General features: G+C 48.2%; 1 protein-coding gene across 1 annotated transcript in view; it reads left to right on the forward strand.

Annotated features, from left to right (window-relative positions):
- kcnh4b (potassium voltage-gated channel, subfamily H (eag-related), member 4b) overlaps positions 1-20,514 on the forward strand; it is a 237,984-nt gene that overhangs the window by 203,573 nt on the left and 13,897 nt on the right. The window contains exon 14 of the mRNA XM_072487319.1: positions 4,145-4,251. Coding sequence (XP_072343420.1) covers positions 4,145-4,251 — 107 coding nt within the window. The remainder of the gene's footprint in view (positions 1-4,144; positions 4,252-20,514) is intronic.

Raw genomic sequence — 20,514 nt, forward strand, 5'->3', positions numbered from 1 at the left:
CCTATCCCCGTAACCCAGTAACCCCACTTAATCTTTTTGGACACTAAGGGCAATTTAGCATGGCCTAACCTGCACATCTTTGGACTGTGGGAGGAAACCGGAAGAAACCCACGCACACACGGGGAGAACGTGCAGACTCCGCACAGTGATCCAAGCCGGGAATCGAACCTGGGACCCTGGAGCTGTGAAGCAACTGTGCTAACCACTGTGCTACCACGTAAGCCTCCTTGTGACAATAATAAAGATTATTTTATTTAATCTTCACTATTGGGCGCCATTTTCTGCGCGGTAAGAAAAATGGGACATGAGCAAGGACGTTGGGCCTGATGCATTTTCAGATGTATGAAACTTTCATACTTTCAGACTTTCAGCCAACCCAGAGTGTCAATTGCTCATTAATGTACCTATTTTGATGCACCTCACTAAAAAATAAGCACAGCTTGAATTTATTTAATTGATATTGCGATCTGTGTCACTTTAACAGATCATAAATCACTTCAATGTTGTCAGATCTAAAAATAACAAGTCATGAACTTACACTCTGAGCTACAATCCAGCACTGGAACCAGCAATGCCTCACACTGATAAAAGAGGTGAAGTGCAGCAGGGGTTTATTTTCTGCATAGGAATGGAGAGGAGGGAGTCTTTGCAGCAACAAATTATCCAAACCTGCCTTTTGCTTCTTTCTTTGCTAATCCTGAATATAGCATGGGAATGTGGGTTAGAAAACGGCATGAGTCACTGCCAGAGGAAGGTGGAAACATAAAGCAAGCTGCTTATTATATTTAATTATCTGGTGCTAAAGTTGCAAGGAAAACTTAGGTGACACCAAAGACAATTAAAATGAATGCTGAAGTACAATTACTGACTTATAGGTGTGACTTTAAAAGTGTTCTTGCTTTGTTGTCGCTCTTGAACTCTTCAGTGTGCCTTCACGCTACTACAGTAGCTTTGGCCTGAAAGGCTTTGAAGTGGAGCAAAAATGTAATCTAAGGCCGGTGATGGCGGGCAGGAGGCGGCCGCACAATGGAGAGCTCCCGTTCGTCTACGGCATTTTCGGGGCTTTAAGCCCAGTCCCAGGGTCCACGGAGGCGGCAGAAGCGGGGAGAAGGCACGGAGGAGGCACAGTGAAGACACAGGAGGAAAAAAAGAACAAAGAAAAATGTCGAGGGTTAGCAAGAAAACGGCCGGGAAAAAAACAGCTGAAGGTCCGTCGGGGAGTGGAAAGGTCACCGCGGGGTCACCAAGGAAAATGGAGGCTGGAGCACCAGGGAAGGCCGCACTGCTTACGGCTGAAGAAATAACTAAGGTGATGGCTGCGGAATTTGAAAAGCAGTTGGCGCAGATTGCGAAATGCATGGAGACGGTGAGGAAGGAGGTGAGGGAGGCTTTGAGTGTGCTGGTGGAGGAGGCGGTTTCCCCGGTGAGGACGGAGGTGGCGAGCGCAGTGGCGGAGGTGCGAGAGCAAGGGGAGGCGCTGAAGGAAGTGGAGGAGACGTTATTGCAGCACGGTGATCAACTTGCCTCGATGGGGAAAGAGATGCGGAAGGTGATGGATACTAACAAGGATCTGCGAGGAAAAATGGAAGACCTGGAAAACAGATCCAGGCGACAGAATTTGAGGATTGTGGGGCTGCCCGAAGGAGTTGAAGGACCGAAGCCGACTGAGTATTTTGCCGCGATGTTGGCAAAACTATTGGGGGAGGGGGAGGATCCCTCCCGATATGAACTGGATCGGGCTCATCGGTCGTGGAGGCCTGCACCAAAGGCGAGTGAGCCGCCAAGGGCAGTGACTCTGTGCTTCCGTAGGTACAGTGTGAAGGAGAAGGTCCTGAGCTGGGCCAAGCAGAAGCGGGTGGTACAGTGGGCTGGAGCTGGTATACGTGTATACCAGGACTTTACGGTGGAGCTGGCAAGGAGGCGGGCTGCCTTCAACCGGGTGAAGAGGGCACTGTACATTAGCAAGGTGCGGTGCGGCATTGTATATCCAGCGAAGCTGAGGGTGACTTACAAGCTCAGGGACTTTTATTTTGGAACGGTGGAAGCAGCGGAGGAGTTTGCGAAAGCAGAAGGACTGTGGCAGAACTGACAAATTGAGGAATGGCCATGTGCCGATGTAACCTCATGACTGTATTTTCTTCTTTTTTGTATCCCTGCGCGCGGGTGTAGAGACTAAAGGAGCCAATGTGGTATATATTTGGACAAGGGAAGGGACGGGACTTTCACTCGAAATGAGGGTTCTTTGGGGTGTAGGTGGATATGTGGGGTTTGTGTGCTAAAAGGGGATCTTTGGGCTTTCCTGGGGCCGGGTAAGTGGGAAAGGGACCCGGGTTGCGGCCTCCACGCTGGCCGGTGTGTGCCGGCCAGTGAACGAGAGTGAGGTGGGGGGAGGGGCTGCGGCCATCGGAGCCTGGCAGAACAGGGTCCGAGTGGTCTAGCCGGGGTGGAAAGTTGGGGGGAAGGAACCGAGGTTGGGAGGAGGAGTTTTACAAGAGGCAGTGGACGGGAGGAGCTGGAGACCTGGGGTGGCGGGGGGGGGGGGGGGGGGGGGGGGGGGCGGCTGTGTAGATTAAGGGTGACTACGGGTAATCCCTGATTCCTTTTTGTCCTTTGTTTTTGTAAACATGCGGGTTGAGGTTTGGGGGTTGGTGGGTAGGTGGGATTGTTGTTGTTATGGGGACTGACATATCTTGCTGATTATTGTTTATTGTTGATGGATGTAAATGTGGGAGAAAATGTGAAAAAGGAGGAGAATAAAAAACATTTAAAAAAAAAAAAAATTTTTTTTTTAATGTAATCTAAGAGTTAGGAATGGTTCATGTCAGCAATTTGCAGCCAACCATTGTACACACACAACCTGGGCGAGTACAGCAGCCCTGATGGCTGATGGAGAATGGGGTAAATAGGAAGGAGTATTGTCAAGTGAAAATTGGAATGGGAAAGAGGTGAACAGAATATGAATATAAATGGGGCAAAAGAGCAGAATGGGGTTGGAGTGTAAATGGGGAGGGGGAGGAATGAGAAGGAATGCAAATTAATTGTTGCACCACAGAATGTGAATGTAAATGGTAGAGTATTTTCCAAAAGCTTATCCAAAATTGGAACTGGAATATAAAACATTTTTAAATTAGTTACTCCCCAACATCTTCTTCCCTGTCAATGTGATCCTGTCAATGTTGGCTCCTCAGATAATTATCCAACTCTTTTTTTAAAGCTTCCGTTGAATCTGCCTCCACCACATTTTTGGGCAGTGCTTCCCGGACCTCAACCACTCACTCGGGGGTGATTTTATGGGGGGCACGGTGGCACAGTGGTTAGCATTGCTGCCTCACAGCTCCAGGGTCCCGGGTTCAATTCCGGCCTCAGGTGACTATCTGTGAGGGTCTTGCACTCTCTCCCCGTGTCTGCGTGGGTTTCCTCCGGGTGCTCCGGTTTCTTCCCACAGTCCAAAGATGTGCAGGTTAGGTGGATTGACCATGCTAATTTGCCCCTTAGTGTCCAAAAAAAAAGGTTAGGTCAGGTTACTGGGTTATGCGGATAGGGTGGAGGCATGGGCTTGGGAAGCGTGCTCTTTCCAAGGGCCGGTGCGGACCCGATGGGCCAAATGGCCTCTTTTTGCACTGTACGTTCTATAGTTCTGGCCCTGCCCATAGTCAATGGGCCATTTGCTGGTCCGCCAAACATTCCTTCCGCCCTCCCTCAACAATTCCCATGGTGGGTGGGACCAGAATATTTAGGCCTCTGTGTTTAAAATAGATTTGCCCCTTGCATTCCTTATTTTGCTGATCGCTTTAATTCCATGTCCTTTGGTTTCCCACTGGCACAGGGCAAAGGAGATTATGCAGCGTATTCCAACTGATCTATACATTTTAAGGAGAAAATAAGAGCAGTGAACATTTAGATTTGAAGCAATCTGATATTTAAAGCCGGGGGTGAAGACCTGCGATAGTGAAGCAGCAACAGAGCAGGAGCGGCAGTGTCAAACGCAGCTCAAAAGTTGAGCCTGTTGCTTCCTTCACGTGGAGGTGTCAGTCAGTGATACTCAAGTCAGCCATTTGATAATAGTGCAGTCACCACATGAGATTGACGTTCCTCACATGAGCAAACAGTGCACATTCAATCCTTCCCATTTCTGTTTTTACAGGATTGTCGACGGGATTGAAGACGACGGCAAGACATATGAAACACCAACATTTCACTTTAATGTGGATCAGAGTTTTCAGAAATCGACCAAATTCTCTCCAAAGAAAGGTAATTGATCTCCTGCACATCACACTGGGGACGTTCATCCAAAACCAGGAGTGTTTGGAGGAGATTGATCAGCAGTTGAGAAATAGCCTTTCATTTAAAGGTTTGACCAATGCTATTCTAAACAACATGTAAAGGCAACTGGATGATATACTGCTGAATTGATGTGCTCACCAATGCCCTCTAGTGCCAGGTTTGGATGGATCAGTGGGTGGGCACTTTGTTTTCAACAGATCGGCGGACTCAAGGGCCATTCAAGGCCCTTCTCCAGTGCCCACATTTACTGTGTGACTCAAAGGCCTGACCACTCTCCCACCATGAGTCGGTCATTCCTTTGTTGGCACCTCAGGTACGAATATATTGTTTTAAAATTCTGCCCCCCTCCCCACTCCACCCCCACTCCTGCCCTTGCTCCTGAGGGTTCAGTTCATTTCCCTGCCAGCAAGCCGGACTGCCGAAGCCAGTACATCTCAAATCACTTAACTTGCTGCCCTTCATTTGTACACCTTTACAGAGCCAGGAAGGCAGGAGCTTCTGGCATTGGGAGTCCCTGGGCTGGATTCTCCGATTTTCAGGCTATGTCCTGATGCCGGCGTGGGAACAAAGGTGTTTTACGACCGATACATCGGAGCAAAACGCCCACCAATCCTCCGTCTGATGGGGGGGGGGGGGGTGGTGGGGGGGCTAGCAGGCATGCAGCGTAGAGCCCCCGGCTCTAGCTGCCGATATGGCTGGAGAATTGTTGGGTCCGTGGCCACGCATGCCAATGGTGGCAGCCTGCAGCGGCCGCGCGCGGTCCCGGCCTGCCAAATAATGCCCCTTGGCCAGGCTCGCGACCCCCAGACCAACCCCCAACAGTGTCCCCAGTCACTGCTAAAGTCCCCCTGCCGGTGGATCAGCTCTCCCCCAACTGTGAGTCCGCAGCCACCACACCGAGTTCGTGACAAAAAATAGCATCAGAGACCTACGCCGTCGGGAACTTGGCCGGTCGGGGGCGGAGCATCGGGGGGGAGGGCTTCAGGTAATGTCCAGAGGCCGTAGATACGCCGTGCGGCGGACTCCTGGAGTACACTGCCTTGGAGGCGTGGGCGCATCGCGAAAGCGTCGCTGCCTCCGATTTTGTCGCAAACGGGGATTCCCGGCCATTCGCCAAACGCGATTTCGCCGTCGCCGACTGGAGATCCCACCCCCGTCTCTCACTCTGACCCAACAACATTTGTATTGTAAATGGAAGGAAGTTCTAGCTGGGAAATGCCTTGATAGAGCAGAACCCCAACACAGTCATGGCTCTGCTATTTTCCATGCCAGGGAGGCCGTTCCACCTGAGAGATTGACAGAATCCCCCAGTTTATCCCACTTGTGCAGATGCAAGCAACACTGATGTTATTGTTTTGTGTAGCACCACTTAAGAATATGGGCGGCACAGTGACAGAGTGGTTGTCTCTGCTGCCTCACAGCACCAGGGAACCAGGTTCAATTCCGGCCTTGGGTGACTGTCTGTGCGGAGTCTGCACGTTCTCCCCGTGTCTGCGTGGGTTTCCTCCGGGTGCTACGGTTACCTCCCACAGTCCAAAGATGTGCAGGTCAGGTGGGTTGGCCATGCTAAATTGCCTCTTAATGTCCAAAAGGTTAGGTGGGTGATTGGGTTACGGGGATAGGTGGGTCATGGGCTTAGGGAGCTCTTTCAGAGGGTCGGGGCAGACTCAATGGGCTGAATGGCCTCCTTCTGCACTGTAATGATTCTATGATATGTTTACATTCAACAACTTGCATCAATGTTGTAAAAATGTAAGCTACAACTTAATCTCCATTAAATATATCTCATTAGAACTTAGAACATACAGTGCAGAAGGAGGCCATTCGGCCCATCAAGTCTGCACCGACCCACTTAAGCCTTCACCTCCACCTTATCCCCATAACCCAATAACCTCTCCTAACCTTTTTGGACACTAAGGGCAATTTACCATGGCCAATCCACCTAACCTGCATGTCTTTGGACTGTGGGAGGAAACCAGAGCACCCGGAGGAAACCCACACAGACACGGGAAGAACATGCAATCTCTGCACAGACAGTGACCCAGCGGGGAATCGAACCTGGGTCCCTGGCGCTGTGAAACCACAGTGCTATCCATTTGTGCTACCGTGCTGCCCGATTAGTACCCATCTTCATTTTGCCTCTAAAATAAATCAAAATACTGCGGATGCTGGAAATCTGAAAGTAAAACAGAAAGAGCTGGAAAAACACAGCAGGCGGGCAACAACTGTGGAGAGAGAAACAGAATTAATGGCAGGGCTTCTCTGGACCTGTCCGCCGCGGGATCAAAAATTCCTACCTGAGCTAATGGACCATTAGTCGATCCATCAACGTTTCCGTCCTGCCTGCGACTATTCCGCCATAGCTGGAAGCAGGAAATCCCTGCAGGAAATCCCTGCCAATGTTCCAAGTCGAGTATGGGGCGGGATTCTCTCATCCCGCAGCAGAGTGTCCACGTCGCGTTTTACGACGGCATGATTAGGCCGCTGCCAGGACTAATTCTGGCCCCTACAGGAGGCTGAGAGAAACCCGTCCACGATTCATCTTCAGAAATGAGTGAAGCTAAGAAACCTTCAAAATTTCCAAAGTCGTTTTGACTCGATACCGTCAGTCTGATTCTCCCTCCGCAGATGCTGCTTAGAGGGAATATTGCTATAATTGTTTAGATTGACAATTTACGGGCAACACGGTAGCACAGTAGTTGGCGCAATTGCTTCACAGCTCCAGGGTCCCAGGTTCGATTCCCGGCTTGGGTCCCTGTCTGTGCGGAGTCTGCACATCCTCCCCGTGTGTGCGTGGGTTTCCTCCGGGTGCTCCGGTTTCCTCCCACAGTCCAAAGATGTGCAGGTTAGGTGGATTGGCCATGCTAAATTGCCCTTAGTGTCCAAAATTGCCCTTAGTGTTGGGTTGGGTTACTGGGTTATAGGGATAGGGTGGAGGTGTGGGCTTGGGTAGGGAGCCGGTTCAAACTCGGTGGGCCGAGTGGCCTCCTTCTGCACTGTAAATTCTATGATAATGTTCTGCGCTGTGACCAAAGATGAACAAATTATACAAACAAGAGATTATTTCATGAAAATGAAAAGATCATAACAATGCGAGAGGTCCTTTGAGCCCATCAAGTCTGCTTCACCATTTCATTCAATTATGGCTGATCCATATCTCAACTGCCTCGAACCATTTTTGATGTTCTTACCTCACAAGAATTTATTAATATAGATCTTGGAGATTTCTATTGGCCCAGCATCCATTTTGGGAGAAGGGGCTGAGTTTGCTACTTTGTGGGCAGGAAACAAAAGTTGAGGATGTTTCCAGGACTCGAACCCAACTCCCACGAACAAACAAGCAACTGTTTGGGACTTTGAACGACTGGGCGACTTCTTAATTGGCATGGAGGCAGGTTCCCATCCTGTCAGACCACTGTGGGGTAGGGCCCTAAGGTGGGAACAATCTGAAGGGTGACCTCTGGCTGCACTTTCATCGAAGCAGGCTGGGCCTGAAGTACTGGCACTCCAGCCTGCCAAAAGGCAGTCTAACCGCCCCCCCTTCATACCAGGTGTGGTGTTGGGTGCTCTGGTGCACAGATGAGCCAACACAGTTGTATGTGGTACAACTCTATTTTATTATAACTCTTATTATACAGTTCGTTCTGGATACTCTGCACGTGCTGTCTCCCTGAGTGTCCCCGGCTATGGCTGTGTCCTGGTTCTCCTCTGCCGCTCTTCCTGACCACCAGGGGTTGTGTCTGTGCTTTTATATCTTTCTGTCATTGGTTGTGGTGTTGTGTGTTCTGATTTGTCTGTTGGTGTGTCTATCATGATGTGTGTGTTTGAATATCATGACATCCCCCTTTTTTACAAAGACAAGTGCCTACGTGGTTATAGATACAATTGTGTCGTGAGTGCATCTAAGAGTGTGCGTTTGTGTTGTGTACAGCGTGTGTTTATGACGTAACTATTTACATGGGGCGATGTCGGGTGCGTCACACTAACAAGGTTGTACCATAACAAAACTTGGATGCGAGAGAAAAAAAAAAAACTTGAACATTGGTCCGGTCAGACGATATCTGGAACAATAAACAACAACAGGTTATAATACAGAAGTGTTTGACTTTTTGAACGTATTAACAGCGTTATAAGTCCAGTCTAGTGGGTGACCGCCTCAAGAATGGGCTGGTCCTCAAGCCGGTTCAGCTGTGGAGATTTGTGGTCACACTGGTTCACCTTGGACTGTTGGAGGTGATGTTGTTGCCGAAGTCTCTACTTTACCATTTGTTGTACTTCCTGCAGTGCTTGGTCTTTTTCATTCTTGCAAATATGACATTCAACATCTTTGTTAGTGGTGCCCTGGCTGTGGTTTGGTTCTGGTGGCGATGGAAGGGGCATGATCCGTGGCATCTCCACGAAGTCATCCTTGGGAACCAGTGGAGGATCCGGCGTGTGCGTACGGTGCAGTTGCGAGCGTGGAAGGCGGCACAGAGCCCGCTGATTGCGCCTACGCACCAATCCATCCGCCCTGCATGCCAGGAACAAGGTGGAGTCTGTTTTCTTTTTATGTTTGTGGTGGACGGCATCTTGTAGCCGATGGGTCGTTGCCATTGAAGTAGCACCATCACTAATATCATGCAAGGCGATGACTGTGCCAGATGTGGAAGTTGGCCAAGACCGTGTACGCTGGTTCCGGCCACCTGCTGTGCCGGAAGGGCGACTCCGCAGAGAAACGTCGAAGCATGTCGCCTTGGATAGAGAATTGTTGCTCGCATCAACGTCTGGCGATGGCGCGAGTTGGTGTGTCCATCTTGGACCGCCGGTGCTGGTTGCCACTGCCGACCCAGTGGGACTGCCACGCGATCCATTCCCTGTCGCCGTGGCATCTGCCGTCACCCTGAGCGTGCCATCACCGAGGCCGCGACACCGCCCGTCCGGAGCAAGGTCTGGCGTGCGCAGATCAGAGTCGGCGCTTGGCTGCTCCCCATCTGGAGTCCGGTCTGCCTTCCGTCGATGCCCCCCATCCGGAGTCCCAACAGGTTCACTGGAGGCAGCCGAGATTCCCTGAAGCTGCACTTCTGGAGTCGGAACATGCAGGAATGCACCAACCAGTGGAGAGGGTCGAGCCATCGAGGGTGGAAGCGGTGCGCCGCCACCGCAGTCGTCAGTGGTCCCACCGTGATCGTTGAGTGCCTTGGTACGCACTAGGCGAGGTCTGTCACCTTGCACCTTTTGCATGGGAAGTGGGATGCTGTCGTCACTCGTCTCACATCCCGTGGATAGATCGTCATTAGCAGCTTGCTGTTCACTAGGGTTGGGTAAATTGTCAGAGTTTTCATCTGGTGGTGCACACCATGTCGGTGGACTGTCATTGTCTTGCCATTGTCCTTCATTTGGGCTTTTCTTCTTTGGAACTTTAAATCTTCCCCCAGACATTGCAGAACCTTGTTTATTACCCCCAAATTCTCCCATATGTATGGTCTCGAATTTAGTATCCACTGTTTCTATCGACATTGTACCATTTTCCAAAGAACATTCCGTTTCACTTTTCTTCTCAGGTACCTCATATGTAACTTTGTTTGATGTACATGCCTTCATGGTCTCTGGGTCTGATTTTGCTGGGACTGGCATGGTCACAGTCTCTTTTTTACTGTTCTCAATTGCCCACATCATACTCCCCATACATAACTGCTTGAGCACTGGGGTTAGTGTGGTACAATGGATAATCGGTTCGACCTTATCTGCATCTTCATCATTAGTGGAAAGCACACTTGGTTCACTTGAAACTGCTGTGGGTGTTAAATTCGTTATCTGGCTACTCGATGTCGGTGTCCTCAGGATTCTTGCTCCAATGTTCTGCTCAATAATCAGTGGAGTGTGTATAGGTTCAATGCAATTAATGTTCCCTTCCAGGTTTGAAGAGTCATTACTGACTAACTGCTGGTCTCCGAAGTTGGGATTTTGCGGCATTGTGTTGAAGGGAGACATTTGTCCCTGCCGTGGATATGAGTCAGGTTGTGTTATTTCCATTACCTGAGGATCAATGTCTTGTCCATTTTTTCGATCCGTACTAAAACACTGGCAATTCTCAGTCTGCTCCTTGCAAGTTAAACATACAATTAATTTCGTTAGGAAATCCTCAGCATCCTTCTGTGGCCGTGCTGCATTATTAATCTCTGTTCGGCTACAATGATCCTGAAGGTCAGCGCATAAACCTTTTTTCTTCGGGCTTGGACGAGGCGATTCCTTTGGCTTGTCTTCAGTTGGGCTTGAACAGTCTTCAGCGCTGTGCCCTTTATTGTAGCATGAGAGACCGTCATGGTCATGCTGCTGTGTAGTGGAGCATGGTAGGCTGTTATAGCCTTCTTGCTGTTCACGGGAGCATGGCAGACTTGCATCGTCTGCCGCTGGTTGGTCAGGAGAGGTTGCTAGACCCTCATGGTCTTGTTCCTGCAAGGACTGCGCTCTGGAGTCTTGCGTTCCTTCCATCGTGGAGTCCGTCCACGAGCTCTCTGTGGAGGCTTGTGACACTGGAGTCACTTCTTGTTCGTGCAAGGACTGCGCTCTGGAGTCTTGCGTTGCTTCTATCGTGGAGGCTGTCCACGAGCTTGCTGTGGAAGCTTGTGACACTGGAGTCACTTCTGGTTCATGCGAGGACTGCACTCTGGAGTCTTGCATGTCTTCTTTCATAGAGTCGGGAACGTTGAGCGGGACGTGGACCATGCTCTGTGTGGCAGCAGGGCACTCTCCGTGTGCTTGCACCGCTCCCTGTCTGGTAATGTCAGGCTGCAGCATCATCCGGTACTGATAAGTTGGAACGTCATATCTGCTGGGTTGAAGATCCTCAAATCCGAAAAATGAATCCGCATCTGCGTCGGATTCAGTATGGGGGCCGCCAATGTGCAACACGAAAGGTTCGTCCAAGTCATAGTCATATAGGACCACGGAGCTATCATTGGGCTCGCGAGGTCCGGAAACACTGTAAAAATCGTCATCGAAGTATTCAAGGTCGGAATCATCGGCTTGTGCGTAGGTAACTGCTTGTCGGAGGGTTCTTCGGAGGTAAAATTCATCTCCTGGGTCAATTTGCGGCACTGCGCTGTCATTCCAGGTGAGGGAAGGTTGTTTTACAGCTTTAACCGATTTTTGTTTTTTTGATTTGGGACGTTTCCCTTTTAAATTGGATTTGGGACATTTCCATTTTAAATTGGTGCAGTCTGGGGCCTCTGACATCCTGACGCTCGGTATGTAGCACGTAGGAAGCGACTGCGCATGCTCAGATCGCTGTTCCTTTACCGATGGCCATTTTCTTAACTGCGGATGCGCACCATATTGCGCATGCGCATACGAAATTTCCGGTTCTGCGCACTTCTCGCGCAACTGTGCTAGCGTTATACCTTTAGCAAGATGGCCGTCGACCTCGACCCAGCCTTTTCTTAGGCCCGGGATTTCGGGCTCCGGGATCCCAGCCACGAGGTGAGTACTGCCGCTTTTCTTACCTTTAAGTCCCCATTGGATTGCGTATTCTTCACAGTACTTGGCGAATTTGCCCATGACTGCCTGGTAATCGTGCCTTTGCTGCCTCCTGAAGAACCTGAACCTTCTGAACATTGCTCTTGCCCTTGCACCGGCGACGGTGAGGAGAAATTCAATTTTTTCCTTGTCATCCAGGTCTTGGAGTTGAGCTGCCGCCAGGAACAATTCGAAATTTTGCCGGAATCGCCGCCAGTTTTCGTGGAGGTCGCCGTCGCACTGGAGCGCCTGCGGAACCGGGAGCTCATACATCATTTTGCCTGGGCACTGCTGGTTGTCTCTGTACACTGGATGTATGCCGGCAGGTATCGATCCACTCCTGTACCATGTGGTGTTGGGTGCTCTGGTGCACAGATGAGCCAACACAGTTGTATGTGGTACAACTCTATTTTATTATAACTCTTATTATACAGTTCGTTCTGGATACTCTGCACGTGCTGTCTCCCTGAGTGTCCCCGGCTATGGCTGTGTCCTGGTTCTCCTCTGCCGCTCTTCCTGACCACCAGGGGTTGTGTCTGTGCTTTTATATCTTTCTGTCATTGGTTGTGGTGTTGTGTGTTCTGATTTGTCTGTTGGTGTGTCTATCATGATGTGTGTGTTTGAATATCATGACACCAGGGAACTAGAGTCCAACTGGAAAAACGCAGTCAATCTCCTTTAATTGCCCTTCGCAAGGCTCATAATGATTCCAATTGGTTGCCTGCCTCACAAGGATGGGTAGCACACTAATGTTTTAGGGTCCTGTTTGGCTCCATTCTCAACCTTAGTGGGGCCCAAACATTCTGTCCAGAGTCCCAGATGTTCAAAGAAACATAACAGTAGGAGTAGGTGACTAACCATGCTTAGGAAAAATGCTTCCTTACTTTAGTTCCAGATATCCAAGCCCCAATTTTAAGGCTATGTCCCATTGTACTGGATTCTCCACCATAGAAAACTGTGGACGCGATCTTCCCAGAAGGGAACTAAGTCCCGTAGCGAGCGCATTTGGCCGCGTGTTTCCCGGCACTCTCAGTGGCTATTTAACGCTACTCATGTTGAATAAGGGGCCCGAACAGGGAATGCGCAGCCGAGATCGCACATAGCCCCATTTTTTACAACGGGGATCTCTGCTTGCCGGTACTGCCTGTTGTAGCGAGAGATTCGGACACCATTTTTAAATGGCTTCCCAATCTCTGAGGCCCACAAACGAAATCCCCGACCACCCCCCAGCCTGAACGCAACATGGGAGCCCCACTACCCCCCCCCCTCTCCCCGCCCCGCCTTGTGCACCCTCTAACACCCACGGTGGGCAACCCCAGCCCAATCGCACGTACCTTGACTATGCCAATCTGGCACCATGGCAGTACCCCTGCCAGCTGGAATTGCCACCTGGGCACCTTGGCAGTGCCAAGTTGGTACCCAGGTGACACTGCCAGGGAGCCAGGCTGGCAGTGTCAGGGCACCACCCTACCCAAAGGGCATGCAGCTGGGGGCCTCCGATCCCCCTTGGAGATCCCCACGAGTGCCCGTCCGTCTGATCCGCGTTTGTGGAGACCAGTACCAAACGGCCCTCGCCTGAGGCATCCGAGGCAAACGGATTGAATCCCAAAGTCTCAGGTAGCTTGGAAAGCTGCACATTAGAGCAAGGCTTACTGCCTCGCTCTAGTAGGCAGATTTGCCACAAAGTGATCCTGCCCATTGTTGCCGGGATTCTCCTTGCAATGTCTCACGGGATTGCATTGAATCTCGCGAGGGGTTGCGAGCCGGGTAGATCCCGGGAGCGGGGTCTCCCGGCTTCCACCAGCCATGCTGCACCGCACCGATATGCTTTTCTGGCGCAGCAGGGCCTGAAGATCATCCTGTTTCTCTGCATCTATTCTATTGAATCCCTTTATTTATTTAAATCCTCTGCTTTAGTCATGGAAAGGGGTTGGTTTAGCACACTGGGCTAAATCGCTGGCTTTTAAAGTAGACCAAGCAGGCCAGCAGCACGGTTCAATTCCCGTACCGGCCAACCCGAACAGGCGCCGGAATGTGGCGACTAGGGGCTTTTCACAGTAACTTAATTGAAGCCTACTCGTGACAATAAGTGATTTTCATTTTTCATTTCATTTCATGGAAAACGACTAATTTTGATTTACAGAAGGCATATTTTAACAATAAATAAAGTCTAAACATGGCCGACATTTTCAGCGACAAAGATAACGTAACTCTAAACAATATGCAGATGTTTTCAAGAGTTATTTTTGTTCCTTGAGAAAAGCAACTATGGTGAATGAAAAAAATCTTTGCCCTTAAATAAAATGAGCTCTCTCTATCTTGCAGTGACAGAGATTCGGGAAATGTAATGGGTCCCAGCTCTAATTTTGAATTTAAATGATTGCAGCGAAATGGAACTTGAGATTAGAAAACTTTTCAAACTAGAAACAACCAATTCATGATCCTAAAATGAAATTGCAGGCTCCAAATTAGTTTTATAAGCGTTTCATTTTTTATTTTCCAATAAAATGTACAACCGAGGTCCCGCCTGTTCTCTTAGGTGGGTGTAAAAGATCCTATGGTATATTCAGAAGAGAACAGGGGGAGAGCTCCTAGTGCCCTGGCCAATGTTTATCCCTCAACGTACAACACAAAATTAGAATATCTGGTCATCGCCATATTTCTGTGTGTGGGTACTTGTGTGCAAGTTTGCTGCCACATTTCCGACGTTACAATAGTAACTACACTTAAAAATGGCTTCATTGGCTGTTTTGAGACATCTTGGGGTCATGAAGGGCGCTATATAAATGCAAGTCTTTCATTGTTTGGAAGTATTGGTAATCTGCTTGTCCTTCATTGTCATTGTCTCAACAAAGGTCAATTTCCCAATTTAACCTGGTGTTGTAAGACTTCTTACTGTGCTCACCCCAGTCCAACGCCGGCATCTCCACATCACAATTTCCCAGGGAACAGCTTGCGTAGAGAGGAGCTTTCCCTAAGTGAGATCCCCCTCAATCTTTAGCCATCAGATGTGTTGGACTGTTACCTAAAACAAATTGATTTCCTGGTCTTTCCTGGTTGATATCAGACTAGACGGCACTGGAGACATAAGAACATAGGAACTGGAGTGGAAGTAGGTTCTTCAGCCTCTCAAACCTGCTGCACCATTCGATGTGATGATGGGTGATCTGATTGTGGGTTTAAATCCACTTTCATGCTTGGCCCCCGTAAGCCTTGAGGTCGGTTGGCAAGGGTTGAAGCTGGTCCCAATGGATCTGCATGCAGCATGATTCACTACCTCCGAGAGAGGAAATGCGATACGTTCTTGTTGTCTTTTGGACCGTGGATGTTGACAATAATCCCGCTGTAAGCTTGGAAAGATCAGGGACGGGATTCCCTGTCCTGCCGCACCTGTTTTCTGGTGCGTCGCGCCCCCCGCGGGCAGCGGGATTCTCCGTCCCGCCAGCCGGCCAACGGGATTTCCCATTGTGGGCAGCCCCACGCCATCAGGAAATCCCAGGCGTGAGTGCGCTGCCGGTGTAACGGAGAATCCCGACAGCGGAGAATCCAGCCCCTGAACTCTTTTTGGGCGGGATTTTCCAGCTCTTCCCGCCGGTGTGATCTTCCGCTCTTGCCGAAGGCGACCCCCCCCCCCCCCACCCCCCCACACGCAGTGGGTATCTCGGTAGCGGAACAGGCGAGCCACATCAAATTTTGTAGACATTAGCAGGACTGGAAGATTCCGCCGGTGGCCAATGGTGAGCCACCTCTACCGCTGGAAAGCACGCTGCAGAAGGGCCGGTAAGACACGCCGCTGGGAATTTCAGGTCCCACGCCGGCGCACAGGATTCACGGTGGTGAGAGGTGCTGTCAATGGTAAATCCCATAGACAATGGTGTCACCGGTAGAACCCGCTGGGGGGCCGCGCCCACTGCCGAAAAACACGCGGCCAAGTGTTCGGTAAATCCCGTCCTATGTCTTTAACTTGTCATGTTGCCTGGTACCATAGAAAGACCAGTTTGAACTGGTTCTGTTACACATCACATCAGTCAACACATCATGTCAGTCTCGAGTGAAATGTAGCCTCTCGAAGCACTTACATATAACAATTAGTGCCGAGCACTTGACAGAAATTTACAGTTAATACAACGATATAGAGCAGGAACTGAGAAAAGAGTTGACATGATGGAGAATTTGGAAATGTTGATATTGGAAGGGAATTTCTTTTTCAGACTAGGGTTTGTAAAAGTAGAACTTTTACCCTTCGGTAAAGAATTACCTTTGTACTTTTTGGAATGGTGCAAATCTCCTTTGAGCCCCCAATGTAAAAGAAATTGTGGCTAGACGTGCAGAGGCACTGGCAGAGGGCAAGGCCGAGGCCTTGTGTTCGACTCACTCATCAGCGATGAATGTGTGTGTGGGGGGGGGGGAGCAGCTGGGAAAAGAGAATTTTATTGTTTAAGTACAAGACAAATGCATTAAAATGGATTTAAGATAATCAGCAAAGGAGGCAGGAGGAGGAGAGATGAATTTCTTTTGCCAGCTTAGTTGTTGTGTGCTGGAATGTGCTACCCGAAAGGGCGGTTAAAGCTAATGAGAAATGATATAGACTTGAAAAGAATAGATTTGCAGAGCTCTGGGAAAAGAGGTACGGTTGTGGGACTAATTACTTAGCTCCTTCATAGGCCCAGCAGATGCATGAAGGCCAAATGGCTTTCTTCTGCACTGCAGGATGTTATGTTAAATGCACTCATGAAGAGCCGATTTTATTATTACACTGCACTGGGCAACCAGACAAAACCCTTGTCTTCATTTAATGAACAGAAATGCTCGCAATACACACAATGTCTAGATTTTGTATATCACTGGAACAAAGAGCCAGACATTTTGATTAAAAATAGCTGTTAATGGCATCGAGGCTGCGAAACCTTTGCAAGAATGGATGGCTCCTCAGTGAGAGGGAAGCAACCACTTTGAAAGTTGTTGGCAGTGCCTTAACGAACTGATAAATTTAATTAGTGTTGGGAAGCAGATACTGGAAGAGTGCTCTGTGTATGAGGCAGATAGTATTTAGAGTCCACAGCTTTCCTTAAAGATAATTGGCTGTTACGCGATGGACATATTCCACTGTGTTTTAAATGGAAATCGCTTATTGTCCCAAGTAGGCGTCAAATGAAGTTACTGTGAAAAGCACCTAGTCGCCACATTCCGGCGCCTGTTCGGGGAGGCTGGTACGGGAATTGAACCGTGCTGCTGGCCTGCCTTGGTCTGCTTTCAAAGTCAGTGATTTAGCCCTGTGCTAAACCAGCCCATTGCTGGTGAAGGGAATAGATAGGATAGATGCGGGCAGGTTGTTTCCACTGGCGGGTGAAAGCAGAACTAGGGGGCATAGCCTCAAAATAAGAGGAAGTAGATTTAGGACTGAGTTTAGGAGGAACTTCTTCACCCAAAGGGTTGTGAACCTATGGAATTCCTTGCCCAGTGAAGCAGTAGAGGCTCCTTCATTAAATGTTTTTAAGATAAAGATAGATCGTTTTTTTGAAGAATAAAGGGATTAAGGGTTATGGTGTTCAGGCCGGAAAGTGGAGCTGAGTCCACAAAAGATCAGCCATGATCTCATTGAACGGCGGGGCAGGCTCGAGGGGCCAGATGTCCTACTCCTGCTCCTAGTTCTTATGTTCTTATGTTCTTATTGCAGTGTGGAACAGTTTCAGTGTTGCCTTTCCCATCCAATTTATAAATCATGTTTATAATCATGTTTAATGTTTATAATCAGTCAACTAAAAATACAAACAAATAGTTGGCTTAATTTGCAGCTATGATGCCACATTTGTGCTGATGCAAGGTGCTTTTGTGTACATTGATGCAAAAGAACTGCTAATATTCTATATACCTCATCCTGATTTGATGTTCAGGGTCTAGATATTTGCTGAGTCAGGAGGCCTTTAGAAGTGGTGGGGCAGCAGGTTGGCACAGTGGTTAGCACTGCTGCCTCACCGCGCTGAGGACCCCGGTTTGATCCCGGCCCAGGTCACTGTCCATGTGGAGTTTGCACATTCTCCCTGTGTCTCCATGGGTCTCACCCCTACAACCCAAAGATGAGCAGGATAGGTGGATTGGCCACGCTAAATTGCCCATTAATTGGAAAAAAATTATTGGGTATTGTAAATTTAATTTTGAAACTTTATTTGAATTTTTTAAAAAAGAAGTGGTGAATGGTACAGGATTACCACCCCCATTCCCATTTCCAACACTTTTGGATGGCATGGGATGAGGATACAGGTAACAAGTTTCCACACAGCACTCTCTCCATTTCTAGCTTCATTGCACGGTTGGCCATTTTAACCCCCGCCCCCCCTACCCAAATTACAATGTTGATGCTGTCTGGCCTTTTCCATTAACAGGTGTGATTCACGGGGATTCACCTCCATGGAGAATTCCTAGTCCTGAGTCCCAACCTTTCGACTTTCCCTTCGAATGACATTGCAATTTTTATCTGCTCATAAAGCTGTCAATCACATCTTTGTAGTAACATTGTCAGAAGCTTTTATCCATTTTACAACATCTTCTTGTATTAATAAACACATAGGCACATCAGCATTGTATTGTCGTGTCAGCCTCGAATTTTGTGCTCAAGTCCTAGGGTGGAACTTGAACTGGCAAATTTCTGACTCAGAGACAAGAGTGTTGGAGAAGACCAACTTTCTGTTCATTGGATCACCTGGGAACTTTAAACACTTAGTACTGTTATGGGCCAGGTTTTAGAGAATCCCAAAGTGTATCATGGAGTTCACCTGACCCACAACTTTTAATAGATTGTGGTATGGGGAGCACACGGCCCACTCTACAGGTGTGGTACAGCAGAAATGGAAAAGTATTTTTTAATGCAAAACCATGTTTATTCTATGAACTCAAGTTAATCTTTTAAAAACATACAGTGAACATCTTAGCAACCATTAATTCAAATACAACCCCTAAAGAATACAACACTAAGTAATCCTTAATAACTTCCCAAACAACATCCAGAAGACAAAAGAAACACCTTTTAACAGAAGCACATTAGGTTTACATTCACTACTGAGAACATTTATAATTCTGAATTCACCAAATGATCAAGAGATAGTCTTTTCATGGCAGAGAGATCAACAGTACGCCTGCTCTGTCTGGCTTCAGCTCCAACACTGAAAATGAAACTAAAACACACCCTGCAGCAAACAGCCTAAAACAAAAGTAAAAAACCGACAGACAGCCTAGCTCCACCCACTCTCTGACAACAATGCAGTAGTAAACACCCATTTCTTAAAAGTACTCTCACTACAGGTATTTATATACACACCCATTTATAAACACCCATTTCTTAAAGGTACTCTCACATGACAGTATGAAACCTCTTTTGTTATTGCTTTATCCTCCCACCCAATGGAGTGTATGCAGATGTGCACTGTGCATGTAAACACTCAATGAATGTGCAGATTGTGACCTTTGCTTAACATCATCATCAGAGGGGTAGGTGGAAGGGAAGGGATGGACGTTCGCTCAATGTGTTCACCCCTGAACTGGGATCAGTGTTCTGCCAGAAAGGATAAACAGGGTGGCCACAAGGATTTTAAACTAGCAAATAAGGGGGAAGGGAAGGGTAAAACTACAAGAAGTATAATGGTTAATGGGAACCAAAGCAGCAGGTCAGCATGTGGGGACAAGGTACAGGTTAATAGGATGAACAGGCAGGGCCAGTCTAACGACTATGGAGGGGAAAGGATAAGTAAAAAATCAAAATGTAAGATAACTGTTGGAGTGAAAGTTGGGGATGAGGCTGAGTGTTAGAAAGGAAGTCAGAATGTGCGAAAAGCGTAGTGCACAAGAAAATCCTGCAAGAGAAAGACAAATCAGGAGGACGTATTTAAAAACCTTGTACCTAAATGCATGCAGTATTCGCAATAAGGTCAATGGGCTGATGCCACAAATAGAGACAAATGGTATGATTACTGAAACATAGTTACAGGAGGATCGGGTCTGGGAGTTCAGTGTCCAAGGGTATTCCATATTCCGAAAGGATCGATTGGATACACATGAGGCCGAGTTGCTTTATTGGTTAAAGATAACATCAAGGCTGTATTAAGAAATGATATTGGCACTAAGTACCAAAATGTTGAATTGATCTGGGCGGAAATAAAAAACAAGGGGGGAAAAACTCCTTGGTAGGCGTAATTTACAGCCCCCTGAGCAATATTTCCTAAGTGGGGCATAGTATAAACCAAGAAATAATGAGGGCTTGTGAGAATGGCATAATGGTAATCATAGTTGATTTTAATATGCATATTGACTGGACTAATCAAATTGGAAAGGGTAGCCCTGAGGGAGATTTCATAGAGTGTATAAGGGATTGTTTCTTCGAGCAATATGTTATGGAGCCAACCAGGGAGTAGGCTATTTTACATTTCATAGATCATACATTTAGTATTATGTAATGAAGAAGGGTAGATAAATAGTCTTGTTGTTAAGGATCCTCTTGGAAGGAGTGATCACAGCATGCTAGAATTTCAATTCAGGTTGAGCAAGAGAAGACAAAGTGCCGTACTTGAGTTTGAGCGTTGGGCAGAAGTAATTATACAGGCCTGAGGAAAGATTTGGCCCCAGTAGACTGGGCACAAATAATTGAGGGTAGGACAGTTGAGGAACAATGGCAGATGTTCAGGGAGATATTACATACCTGTCAATAGAAGTATATTCTTCAGAGGAAGAGGAATTGTAACAGGG

The sequence above is a fragment of the Scyliorhinus torazame genome, chromosome 21 (genome assembly GCF_047496885.1).
Source record: "Scyliorhinus torazame isolate Kashiwa2021f chromosome 21, sScyTor2.1, whole genome shotgun sequence".
NCBI lineage: Eukaryota > Metazoa > Chordata > Chondrichthyes > Carcharhiniformes > Scyliorhinidae > Scyliorhinus > Scyliorhinus torazame.